Here is a 14,251-nt window from a genome sequence, read left to right on the forward strand (position 1 = left end):
ATTCAACATCCAAACTGATACATAAATGTTACAATACATATCAGCTACCAGAAGTAAAACTAATAACATTTGGAGTAACACAGGGATTAATATTAGGGCTGCCTCTTTGTGTGCTACTTGAGTAACATTGCTTGCCAACTAACTCCCAATAGTATTACATATCTTTATACTGATTATTTGAACTTCATATGTCTTTGAATCAATAGAAAAATATTGAAATTTTATTTTTATAAAACTAGGATATATGGCACAGGTTTTGAAAAATAATAACTACACTTTATTAAGGAATCTAATTATATTTATTTTAAAATTACTTAATTGCAAAATTAAACAGAAACTGTAATTTTGTAGTGAACAGTAAAATATTTCTAATCACAATATACATAATATATTATATTGTAATGGACATCGTCAGTGAAACAAATAAAACTATGGGTATAGTTCCGTCAAACGACAATGTAACATAAGATAATATAGAATATAACATAAAATATAAATTACAATGTCAAAGTGTTGAACCGTTAAACTATTCATCCAGCCTATAAAAATGGGATTCTTAGTAACCAATCATACGACAAATCAGCAACTTTCTGTTAAATCTAGCCAGGCTAATGATAACTTATTAAATAAGTTTATGTCTAAATACTTATGGTAACTCATTGTTTTTGATAGTCTACATTTTAGTAACTCTATCTTATCTCTATGTCTTGTCTCATAGCTATGCATCATTTTCCTTTTAGGCAGTGTTTTGTAATTTTTCTTAACTAATATTAAAACATTACATGTATAAATTTAATGACTGTTAAAAGTTTTTACTGAAAAATAGTGGGTGACAGTGTTAAACCCCCCATATGTGTTGATAATTATAAACCCCCAGGTGGGTTCATCATTATCCTGTCAGCCTTTTTCTGCTGAATAAAAATTTTCTCTAGGCCTGAACCCTTTCCCCACACTATCAGTCCATACCTCACAATGCTTAAAAAAATGATAAATAGGCCATCCTTAAATACTTAAAACCAACCTGTGTTTTTTTTTTTAAATTTACAATTAAATATATAACCTTAGACAGTTTTTTCACACATTATTCATATGATTTTTCAATGACAGACTAGAATATATACTTATACCTGACAAAGTAATGGGAATTTTAAAGTCTTATACATTTTCTATTATCAAATATACTATTAAGTTTTGAGTAATTTTTATTTAGGAACAATCCATTTGCTTCAAACCAACAAGTTACTTCTCTGAGTGCCTGATCAGACAAAGATTTGAGATGGCCTATATTGTTATGTACATTTAAAATAGACGTGTCATCTGCATAGAATTGTTTGGCGTATTACTAAATATATTAAAACTAAGTTCATTTATTAAAATCAAAAAGAGTATTGGTCCCTACACCAACCCCTTAGAAATACCTGACAAAACCTGTAATCTGTGAGATTGTACCCCTTACATTTATTACTTGTTTCTTGTTGGTCACGTATGATTTTAAAACATCAAAGTCTTTACCATGAAAACGATAGTATTGCAATTTGTCAAGTAGTATATCATGACATATAGCGTCGAAAGCTTTACTTAGATCACATAGGATAACTTGAACAGAATTACCATTTTCAGGAGTTAAGAGTAACTATTGTTATCATAATATCTATTGCCTGAATAGCAGATTTACCAGAGTTGTAGCTATACTGGCAATCACTAAACAAATTTAAAGATTACAAAAAATTACTAACCTGAATTTTCAGAATTTTTTATAGATCTTTGCGATGACAGGTTTAAAAGAAATCGGTTTACAACAATTTGGTAAGACTAGGTTTCCCTTTTTATATATAGCTACTATTCTGGAGAATTTTAAATATGAAGGACAAATACCTTCTAAAACACATTGATTTAAGCAATATGTAAGTGGCTCTAAAATCTCAACAGAAACACTTGCAGCTCACTAGTGAACCCATACACATCTTTTGTGGATAAGCTTTTAAGTGACATAATTATTTTCAACACTTGGTGGTAGCACTGAGTGATACAGAAGAAAAACAAAAGAAACCGGTTGCACAATGTTAGCCTTCTTCAGATATTCGACTGCTGCACTGGTTGAGGCATTGACATTTCTGCATATTTCTTCCACTGATGAGATGAAGAAATGGTTGAAGAGATCAGGTTGTATGCTAGGTTGAGTTCCTGAGCTTGCTGGTGATTCCTTCCCTGTTGCTCTATTAATAACAGTCCAAGCTGCTCTATATTTATTAGAAGAATTATCAATGATTTCCTCATTTCTCTGTCTCTTAGCTTCTCTCAACGCTAACCTATAGTGACACCTCACATTTTTAGTAATGACAACAATCTTGTTTCATAATAAGTTGATGTAATGTAATGCTTTGGAAGCTGTGTCACACCAATAAGTTAAATGAGATATGCACTATAGACAAATTTTAACTTACAAGTTGCTCACAATTTGTTTACTATCAGAAGGACAGGTATTGTAGAGGATGAAGGAGAAGCAAAGCAGAAGCTGAAGGTTACCATGGTATCTTGGGACTGCCGAGGAGAGAAATTGGTATTCACTCTTTGCAGCCATCACTTACTCAAGTTGGCTAATAATTTGTTTATTTTCAGAAGGACAAGTGCTGTAGAGGACGAGGAGGAAGCTAAGCAGAAGTTGAAGGTTACCATGGTATCTTGGGACTGTCGAGACAAGTGGGTAGTAACGGCTTGCAGTGATCACTCACTCAAAGTCTGGGACTCTTTTACTGGAGCATTGTTGCAAATATTAATAGGACATAAAGATGAGGTTTTTGTACTGGAAGGACATCCCTTGGATTCACAGGTACACCCTTTCTTAATTCCAGTTTTATTCATAACAATTATAAAGAACTTGTAATGTTGCTCAATAACAAAAACCAATCACTGTACTTAAAAACAAAAATGTTTCTAAATAAAGTAATTTTTTTGTATTGTTGAACATGTTAACACTTTATAAGCTGATCTCTTTCTCAGTTAGAGAGATACATTTTGAGTTCTATACTAAAACTGTTTTATTCACTCTGCTTTTAACACTTAGATTACAAAGAAGTCTTGGATTAGGCTGTTAGTTTAACAAGAGCAAATTTTGTGCACAAAGAAAAGTTGTCTATTTGTTCTTTTTGGAGTTAACCAGAATAGGTTGTTGGCTATAATACATAATTGGAAATTTGAAAATTTAGTTTCATCACACTTATGCTGTAACTTTTAACAGTAACAGTTTAATTTTTACTTGTCCAGCTATAGTATACAGTGTGTCATCGGTACTAGTGATACCTGCACCATGTTATGAAACCAGTAAAGAATTGAATAATATTGCATGTATTATTGCTTATGTAGTATTATAATTACTAAATATAATCATATTTTGAAAATTAATTGATTTTATATTGAAATTAGTCACATGGTATTAACACTGACACAACAAATCAGTGGTTATCATGTCATGCCACTGTTTGCCGAGTTAGCCGTACTATACTGCGTTGTCAGGATAAATAAGTGCAATAGTCTCCCTATCAATAATACCACACTCAATATTGAGCAAAACATCTGAGGAATCCAAGTCATCTGATAGGAGTAGCTGATTTATAGTGAAACTTAAATCAGAGACAATAAAAACTAGAATACTTTTAGTGGTGATTTGGAAAATCCTGAATTCACCAAATTTTCAAAAAGATTTAGATTTGAGAATCGATTAACGGGATTCTAAATTCAATTCTGCGGAGATCTGTTGTGTAATTAACTATTGGCTGAACACACATTATCAATCGTAAAATTATTGATTATGTGTTTTAAAAACCGTAAATAAAAAAGCTAAAGAAAAATGATTGTACTTAAGTAAATAATATTTTGCTTGCAGTTAGTAAAAACATTTTGTTTATTTATGTTTGTGTAGCATCGTGAGTCTGCAGCGTTTGTTCACGGACTACAATCCTGATTTACATAAATTACTGATCACGAATATCTGACTGTGTTTTACTTTGTTTATAAAAATATGTAAACAGATAACGCAATTAACAAATTGTCTTAGTTTGGTAAATAATATTTTCCTTGAGATTAGTATTTTCTATATTCATTTATTTTCCTGCATCACCGTGAGTCTGCGGCATCCATTCGTGGACGAGGGCTGATTGGCAGTACACAAAATTTCTGATCGCTATTTTTTTTTTTACTATGATTATGAAAACCTGTAGATGGATCACCTAATTATCCAATTATCGTACTTTTACAAATATTTTGAATGAAGTTTGTACTTTCTGTGTTTATGTTTGTGCAAATCGCACACATCTGTGTCTGTGGGGATGTCAGCTGCCCTATAGTTATCTGCAATCAAGAATGGTTTTTCCTGCCTTTTCGGTTCTTGCTACAATTGTGATTGCTATGACAGTATTTTTTTTTATTGTGGTACATCTTGCTTTGCTGTGATAAATTGTAACTGGTCTAAGTAGTTTTATTTGCTTGTTTATTTTAATTCTGAGCACTAATTTGTTTCTAAATTTTTGCTATAATATAATTATCCAAAATTTAGAATAATAATTTTTACTTTGAATAAAATAATAGATTGTTTTTTATTTAAAATTTGGGTCTTTCCACGTCTCTTTAAAAAACTTGTAACTTACAAAAAAATAATTGTTTTGTGTAAAAAACGGGTTTTTTTTTTAAAGAAATTTAAGGTTTTTTGATATGTTTAGATATTCATGAGTGCTGGACATGACGGTATGATTCTGCTATGGAATGTGATCTCGGGCAAGATGATTGCCTCATTTCAGAACAACATTGAGAACCAGGGACACGGGGCAGTGTTTGATGCCAAGTGGTCTCCGGACGGGACCATGTTGGCAGCCACAGACTCTCATGGACAGATTCTCATGTTTGGACTCGGTTCTAAACCTGCCAAGATGCTCCAGGTATACCATTTTCTTCTTTATTTGTTATGAAAATAGCAAAATAGAGTTTGTGTATGTAATAAAATCTGAGATTTAATACAAGTGAATTATTAGTTGTTCAGTATTTGGCTCAGGCTTGAGTAATTTCAAATATATTTAAGCTCATAATTTCAACATATTTTTATTTTCGTACTATTTTGGTGTCCGTATTAAATAATTTAACTGTTCCAAGTTCACTTTAAACTATGAAGAATTGGAATGGGTGATATGTGTTGTATGTACAAACTCTTTAATAACAGTTATACAAAAATAAATGTATATAATGTGTGTAAATGTTTTCTGCAGCTACCCAAGGAACTGTTCTTCCATACAGACTATCGACCACTGGTGCGGGACACGAACCACACAGTATTGGATGAGCAAACACAGGTTGCCCCTCACCTCATGCCCCCACCCTTCCTGGTAGATGTGGATGGGAACCCTTATCCTCCCAATTTGCAGCGATTGGTTCCTGGACGTGAGAACTGTACCACCGAACAACTTGTCCCAAATATTGTTCTCAACCAAGAAGGTACTACACTAATGTACTGAAGTAGTAAAGATGTTTGTCACCTTATGCTCAACTTCACCTTAAATCGCTGCCATTTTATTTTTGAGGTTGTGTGGTAGAGAGGGCTTGACACCCTTAACTCTACCTCTTAACAAAAGTATTTTTCATTTCATATTTCTCTTAATTTCTACATTGCTTTGTTAACAAGATTAAGAAATTTGTATTTGTTGCATTGAAGTTGTATAGCTTTGAGGATTATAATTATACAGAATGACTGCTTGTGACTATCACAGTCGAGTAAGGAATGCTGGACTATTGTACATGTCACAGGCATTAATGGGTCTGGAGCGGGAAGTTGGCAATCCTGGAATTGGATGTCATTAGTCATTATTACAATTACATTAGTATATCTTGTTATATCACCATGAATTAATAGATTATATAATTCAAAATTAGAATTAGTAATTCTCCTTCACCCAAAATTTAACTTTTTTAAAATGGGTACCAAAACTAACAACTGAAATCAAAGAACCATTTTGGCACAATAAATGACACTGATATAAGAGTTTTTAAATCACTTATTATTTACTAAGTTTAACGAAGAGTAAACTCTCAATTAAATATTAAGCAATTTACATTCCAAATTTTGTATTAAGATATTTTTTGAAACTTTAAATTTAACGCAACATGTTTGACAAATGTACATGTTTATAAAAAATTGGGGCTACTTTAGATCTATTACATAAAAAATGGAAACAATAAAAAATAAGAAATATAGTGCTTATATGACAGCATTGAACTAATACATTTTTTACTTATGAAATTTTAGATGAAATATTGCTATATAATATAATTTGTTATAAAGGTCAACAAGAGGTAATCCAGGGCGTACAAGAAGCAAGATCTAATATTGACCAGATGATCCAAGCTCTGGTCCATGTAGTGGATGGTGACCCTCAGCCTGCTCATCGGCAGATTACTTCTCCGAGGCCACGTAAGTTCTATGGAGAGCACTGTGTTTCATCATTTAATTGAATGAATTGTATACACTTCTCTATTTTTATACTGTAAATAAGGATTAACATCAAAATCTCAAAAATAAAAAATAAATAGAATTTGAAATAAAATGAAAAAGTAATATAGTAGATTATTAAAGATATTTTTTCATTTTATTTCATTTATTAATCCCAAAATAATTATACAAAAATATCATATTTTACATATAAGCTTTGAAAACCTCAACAGGATTGCCTGTAGTTGATAAATTGTCTACATTGTTAAATTATATTATTGGTATTGTTGATCTTCCCTTTTCCTGTTCTGATTGTAACAATACATTTTTTAAATCTAAATAAAACTATATACATATATATATATATATATATATATATATATATATATATATATATATATATATATATATATATATATATATATATATATATATATATATATATACATACAGGGTGTCCCATGAAGAAACGGAGAAACTGTCAGGACTTGTTCTTACGGTGAAAATAACGAAAAAAGTTCATATATACATAGGTCCAGAAACGCTTAGTTAGCGAGCTATACAGGGTGAAAGATTTTGCCCAGATTTCAGTGCCACCGTTAAAAGGGAGCCCTATTAAATTATTTTGGGCGTTACCCAGGACGTAAAATTTAATGTATATTATGCAAATTGAACTGAAAAATTGAATAAAATTGGTACCAGACCTCTAGCTGCAGTAATTTTTAAGATATCTGAAGAAATACGCAAAATTCGGTGTCCAAAAACAAGTTTCATTTAGGTTTCAAGTAGATTAACTTTGTTAAATGTGTAACAAACACGTAAAGTTCTTTAACAAAACTTGTAAAGAATTAATTTCTTAAGATAATGATGTAAAATAAGCCAATAAAAATTATACGTAAACTTTAAGAAAATCAATTTTTAATTAACCCTTTGCGTGCCACGGCGACGATACATCGTCGCCAAAAACCCTTGCGAAAAGTGCCACGGCGACGATGGATCGTCGCCGACTTACTGTGCGAAAAGTGCCAGGCGACGATCCGTCGTCGCCGTCTGTTATCGTAATTTTTAACGCTTTATTTTTCATGAATTCTTTTCACAACCAATATTGTTTTATTTGTTAACTATCCTGCAATAGATAAATAATAGTTCACATGGTACTTTATATTAGTGAAGTTAAAAAAATCACACAATAATAGAAGCAACAACAGCTGGCGGTGATCAACCGGGCGCGTAACATCGTTGGCGCGTAAACAACTCGCTACGTATAGTATGCGTAATATCTAAAATAATACGTTCGGTCACATGGTTGTGTTTACATCGTTTTGAGGTTAGGATCTCTAAAATGATTTTGTTAAATTGGTATCTCCCGTGCGTGCGTGCTTGCGTGCGCGTGCGTGCGCTTGTGTGTGTGTGTGTGTGTGTACATATTTTTTGGGAAAATATGAAGAACATATATTAGATATACTTTAGAACCAAAGGATAAATGTAAGTAATGCATTAATTATTTTTGTTTTAGTGTTGTGTTACCGGTACTGAAAAATGATTTTTTCATTATGTACATAATTTCAAGCTTTGTTATGTAACTATAGTAATTATATAAAAAAGTTAACCATTATTTTTTTTCACATTAACAATGTTATAAAGAATATTTAAAAAATTCTTCCCATAGTAAAATTGTTTCTTATTAATTTGTCAAAAAAAATAAAAACTAAAAAATAAAAATTGCTTTATACATTTTTTGGTTTTGACATGCCAAAACTAATATTATTTTATGTTGTTTCATTTGTTTTGTAACATTTTATTGTAATACAATTTTCTACAAACATTTTAATACCTGTTTCATAAAAATAGTATGAAAAATAAAAAAAATATATTGTTTTTCCGGAAGCCCGGTAATACTTCTTATTATTCCCTGGCATTTTTCGCATATGACTTGCAATATAGTTGCTAGTGCATTTCTTTTGTACTAAATTTTTTGCCTTGTGGCATTCAAAGGGTTAAATAAATAACGTACGAAGAATAGACAAAATCGGTTACACTTTTTTTCTTACTGAATGTACATCCTAATATTTGGAGAAAAAGATTTCACATAAATCCTTTAATATTTCGACTATATTGTCGTTTTCAAAAAGGTACAAAAAGTGTATATAATGTAAGAATTAAATGTAAGAATATAATATAATGTAATAATATATATATATTACACATAACCAAAACCTTTTCCAACTTACATATATATCAAGAAAATAACAGGTTGTTGTAAATTAATAATTAATCAGCAACAGTAAACTTTAAATAAATTATAAATAATTAATGACACACTGTAATAATGACATGATCATGAATAATTTTTCTAAAGCAAGAACAAAAAGTAATACATTTACATAACTATAAACTATAAATAACTATAAACATAACATATAGTTTATAAATATCAAATATAAAAGTTGTAGTTGGTTGAAAAGCACAAAATATTGTTACCTTATTTTGTTGTTATCAACATAAAAATTGAATAAATTATTTACTTTTTATATTTAAATCCAGAATTAAACAAGCTGTTAATGCAACTCCTGTCATTGTAGGTCTATTGGTTAGTTTGTAATTAACTTTCGAACTCGTGTATCTAAACTTTTTGATTGAGTAAGGACTTGATTGACAGAGAACTCATGACCTCAGAATTGTTTTAAAAACTTGATTAGCAGATCTAGTTAACCCAGAAATTATTAGGGTAAATACCAATAGGTTGATGAATTAAGAACATTTTTTTTATAGTTTACTTTGGTATATCGACCAATAGTAAATTTCTTGTGATTTGAGTGTTAGTTTTTAAGATTCCAAGTTTTTGTATACCTTAAACAATAGATAAAAAGCTGACAATGTTATAGCATGCAACCAAAATATACTACTTTCATTGCAAATTACATTTTACTTTACAAAAATGTAATATTTGAAGCTTTAGTTCAGATAAATTAAATTAAAGAACTCTGAACAAATATAGATGCGTGAATACAATTTAAACTTTTTAAACTACATCAATTTACTTTATAAATGTTTTCTCTTTGTAAATGTTCCTTATGTTTGACTTTTGGCATAATTTATATTGAATGGTGGTTTCGTTTGATTGGTAACATTTGATGGTGATTAAACATTTGTAATATATTTGAAATCCTTTCCTTATTGTATGGATTTTAGAATACCACATCGTTGTTATTGCAGGTATAGGGGTACGTAGGGAGGGTGATGTAGAGGGTGTGCGGCAGTCAAGGGGCAACTGGCAGCGAGATGAAATCAGGTGGATCAAGCGTCAGATGGTGCGCCCACTAGACAAAGCCGTATTAGCAAACTCCAGAGAAAGAATGTAAATATAATTATGTTTTTTATTAACCATACAAATATATGCCTATGATCAGGTAAATGGCATGTTTTCTGGAAGACCATATTATTGATATCAAATGATAGTAGAATGTAGGGAATATGACTTAAGTCTTAAAATATAACCATTTTGCTGAACCTCTGAACTCTCTTTAAATTATAGTGGTATTCTTTAATCCCGTTTATGTTATCAGGTGGTTTCCTAAAGTTTAAAATGGCAGAAATTGATTTGGTATTAATTCAGTTTAAATCAAATTTAGGCTAAAATAGAGCTATTAAAGTTTGGGAATTAATTTTTTTATATTTAGAATTGGATTTGAGTTTCAAAAATACTGGATTTGACCATTCTTAAAACTACATTACATAAATTACTGCGGGCTATACTAATGGAAAAAAACCAGATGATTAAAATTTTGATAAATGACACATCAATTAATATAGCCCTAATGAAACAATATCTACTGGTTACTAGTAATCACCACACACATATATTTTGGGAACGGTAAACAAACATGCTATTAACATGAAGTGTTTATTTAGCTGAACTAATTATATCATAAGGTTTACATTTAGAAAGTTTAATTAAATGTCACTGTGTGAACTACATGTGTAACTTATACTGCACTTTTGCAATTCAGTTAGTTTTTGCAATTTATATTGTTTGACATAATTTATAATTATATGTATATTTATGTATTACTAGACATTGCGCAGCTAGAGTATTTCAAAGGGGTAACCGATTTTAACATTGAGTGACACATGATTGTATAGAATAGAACTAAGTCGAAGATAGTAGCCAAAAATTTTAATCCCTAATGGTGTAACCTGGAAATTTTATTATGTAAATGTAGTCATCAGCTTAAAATATTGTTTATATTAAAAGGACAAATGAAAATTCCTCATTATTATGTTATTATTCCTCATTTTATTACTTTGGATAACCAAAAATGAATTCTATATCATCATACCCAGAAAACTTATTATGTACATAGAAACCACATTATGTTACATTTTGTACAAATTAGTTTACTAGCTTTAAAATATTAGTTTTTGAGAGCTCTATAGGTCTGAGCAAATGTTACTAAATATTTATGTTTACAAAACCAAATTTGATGTTCTTAATAAGCTGTAGAAGTTTGTCTTGCGTATCAGGTACATTCTGTATATTATGTTTCATAGATCAGATACACTGCTTATTATGTTTTTCTCATTTTATAAGTTTAGATGGTAAAATATGAACATTTTGTATTGTTACTCCCAAGTAATTACTAACATGATACAAAGTTTACTTGATGTCAGTACGTATTGTGTTAAAACTAATATTAATATGCAATATTATTTTTAGACACTACTTAGGGGAATTGGAAATCCAAGACTATGAAAGGGAAAGCTTAAAACCTAAAGAAGAAGTTCCTAAACCTCCTATGATTAAGCCTACAGAGAAAAAGCTATTGAAGAAACGGACTCATGCCTACAGAACTAGAGCTGTGCGTGAACAACAACTGCAAGACCAGTTTGAGGTTAGCTTAGTATTTGTGTAAGCATTATAAGTTTTTAGTATAAGACTGAAGTTATAAACACATTGACTGGGACAGACACTAGTGTCCTTGTTGTCTTATGTGATTACTTATCTTCACTCTGTGTAGAGCAGTAGTTGAGGGGTTAATAAACTGAAGTGCAGCAAAAGAAATTAAAAAATAAAACTATACAATAATCTGTTTAAACTGTAAGCATTTATATGCATGCTGTTTATTTTTATTGATTTTTTTCAAATATATATAAAGCAGAAAAAGTATCACAGTTTAACAAAAAGAAAGTATATTTTGAATGTAAATTGTTATAAAATTTGTTTCAAAAGAAAACATTTTATAGCTTTAGTATATTTTTGTGAACAGTCTAGCAAACCATATATTGGAAATTATGCATGTTCTCAAAATGTCTGGTTATCCGGATTTCGGTACTGAAAGGGCTAAACCAAAACACGAATAGAACGGAATAGATAATCAGTGCTCAAAAATGAAAGCTCTTAGTTGTGTGAATAGTGAAATTAGAATAGAAAATTTATTGACATGCAATTGGATTAGTTAAAATCAAATATTTTTTGGATAAGTTAGTAATATAATGTTAAATATTTTATTGAATTAACTAAGCAATACTAATTAGCTCATTATTATCATCCATAATATATTATTATTGTAGTGTTACTGCATTGTAATTATTGTGAACCCTTTGATTGTACGAAATTTTGCTGTGGACACATGCAAAAGCTGCCAAGACCCTCATTTGGTTAAAAAACCAAGTTTTGAGAACTGTGCTCTATAAAACACATTTTTTATGAGATTTAGTAACGTTTGGGTTTTTAATAATGGAGTTTTGTTACAAAATCATTAATTACAGATTTTAATTCAGTAAATTACATTACAACTATATTTTTTTATTAGTTTGAACTTGCCTAAATGATGCTAAACAAATTATTAGTATGATTTAAAAACATGAATTTCAATGGTAAACTTATTGGTAACATGAATACAACATTTGTGTAGTCTTTCCTTCAAAAATATCTATGTTATGGAAAGTTTTCTTAACTCATGTATCATAGCATTTTTATCTTTCTTTGCAATTTACACAAAATCTAAATGTTTGTAATGCTGATTTTACAGTTCCATAGATGTCTAAAACTTTTTTGTCATAAAGCCACGTCATTTGATGTAGTTTTTTGGTAATTGGAAGCACACGATACATTTTTATAGATGTGATATATATATATATATATATATATTATACATTATATATATATTATACATTTTATATATATAATACATATAATATAATACAATTATATTATAATTGCAGACTTGCTACAGACGATATCCAGCTCTTATTCCAGTTATTTTTCTTAGAATCAATAGAATTCAAGATCAATGTTAAAAATTTACATATATTCCTGGCTTTAAATGTGAATGTGATTAAAGTTTGTATACAAAATTTTACAACAATACAAATCAACTTTAATAATTATAACTGTGCGTAATTTACTAAATTCTTATGTTTTCAAAGTGTATAACACGTTTAAAGCACTCCAATATCTTCCTTACTGTACCATACTAAAATAATGAGTTAGTATGGCCTATGAGTATTACTATTAATATAAAATTTTATATCTGATTAATTAATAATTTTAATTGGTTACTAGATAGCTAAAATTTACAAAATGTTTTTGCCAACACGTTTAAAAAATCCTTATTTTATTAGGAATTAATTTGTTAGTATATTGTTGTAGGATCCAACAAATCTAGAGTTAAGTGCCAGCGAAGAACAAGACCACACTAGTCAGGACTCCACTGCATGTTCAGATAACTTGGACTCTGGGTCCACAAGTTCAAGTGAGTCTGCAAGCTCTGAATACTCAGATTGGATCAAGGATGAGGGTGAAGTGTTGGAACCTCCTAAACGTAGTAGTAAACGTATTCAGAGGTCAGCTGTCAGGCCAACTAAAAAAACTGAAGATCTCCAGGTAAATATATTGAACTTAAACTTGATTTGTTAATATTGTTTTTAATTTTATCTGTAAATTAACCTTCATTTCTGCAATATAAATTAATTAGATGAGAATCCAAATCCCACTCTATGTATGAAATTGTATTTAAATAAATTATATTAAAATCAATATTTGTATTTTCTATCAAATTTGAATAGTGCTTTTTTCTTCAATAGATTTGTTATTGTTAATGATAATTTAAAAGTAAGATTGGATATTCAAGGTTCACAATGTTATTTAATAATTGTTGGTTTAATGTTCAGGAAGTGCCAGAAGGTTATCGACCCTCAGAGTGGCTGTCAGCCGTCATACCAAAGAAATTTCCTTATTATCCTCAAATGGGAGATGAAGTGATGTTCTTTAAGGAGGGTTACAAACTTTACCTTGATGCAGTCCAGGCTCGAAAGATCTATCAGCTGACACCCTCACAGCTCAATCCTTGGGGAAAACTCAACATTAAGGTAAAATGAAATAAAACATGAATTTGTTGTAGGTGAAGTTAGGACGATGAAGTCCACTCTTCCCCTTAACCATTACAGTTCATCATATTATAGAAGTGTATAACATTGAAATGTTTTTTTACATGAGAAAGTAATACAAGATTCCTGTATGATCTGTTAGTCTCAATATTTGCTCCTATGATCACCCATTCATAAACTTGTATGAATTTTATTGTAAAAATTTTCTCAAAGAAAAATTTTATGGGATTAAAACTTCAGATAAATTAAACATTTTATCAATAGTTAGTTAATATTTGCAGTAGATGTACGGTATTATGGTTTGCACAAATCATATTAACGTGCATATCATGATAGTGATGTTCATCTATATTAAAAGTATTGAAAATATTTTCCAGAATAAAATTTACC

At 29.9% G+C, this 14,251-nt stretch overlaps 1 protein-coding gene across 2 annotated transcripts in view; it reads left to right on the forward strand.

The window, feature by feature from the left end:
• LOC124360296 (PH-interacting protein) overlaps positions 1–14,251 on the forward strand; it is an 83,825-nt gene that overhangs the window by 29,716 nt on the left and 39,858 nt on the right. For both annotated transcript variants that reach the window (XM_046813800.1, XM_046813801.1), the window contains exons 11-18: positions 2,620–2,830; positions 4,716–4,931; positions 5,256–5,481; positions 6,326–6,454; positions 9,689–9,830; positions 11,190–11,364; positions 13,125–13,358; positions 13,646–13,843. In XM_046813800.1, the coding sequence (XP_046669756.1) occupies positions 2,620–2,830; positions 4,716–4,931; positions 5,256–5,481; positions 6,326–6,454; positions 9,689–9,830; positions 11,190–11,364; positions 13,125–13,358; positions 13,646–13,843 (1,531 nt within the window). The remainder of the gene's footprint in view (positions 1–2,619; positions 2,831–4,715; positions 4,932–5,255; positions 5,482–6,325; positions 6,455–9,688; positions 9,831–11,189; positions 11,365–13,124; positions 13,359–13,645; positions 13,844–14,251) is intronic.

Source organism: Homalodisca vitripennis, chromosome 4 (assembly GCF_021130785.1).
Source record: "Homalodisca vitripennis isolate AUS2020 chromosome 4, UT_GWSS_2.1, whole genome shotgun sequence".
Taxonomy (NCBI): Eukaryota; Metazoa; Arthropoda; class Insecta; order Hemiptera; family Cicadellidae; genus Homalodisca; species Homalodisca vitripennis.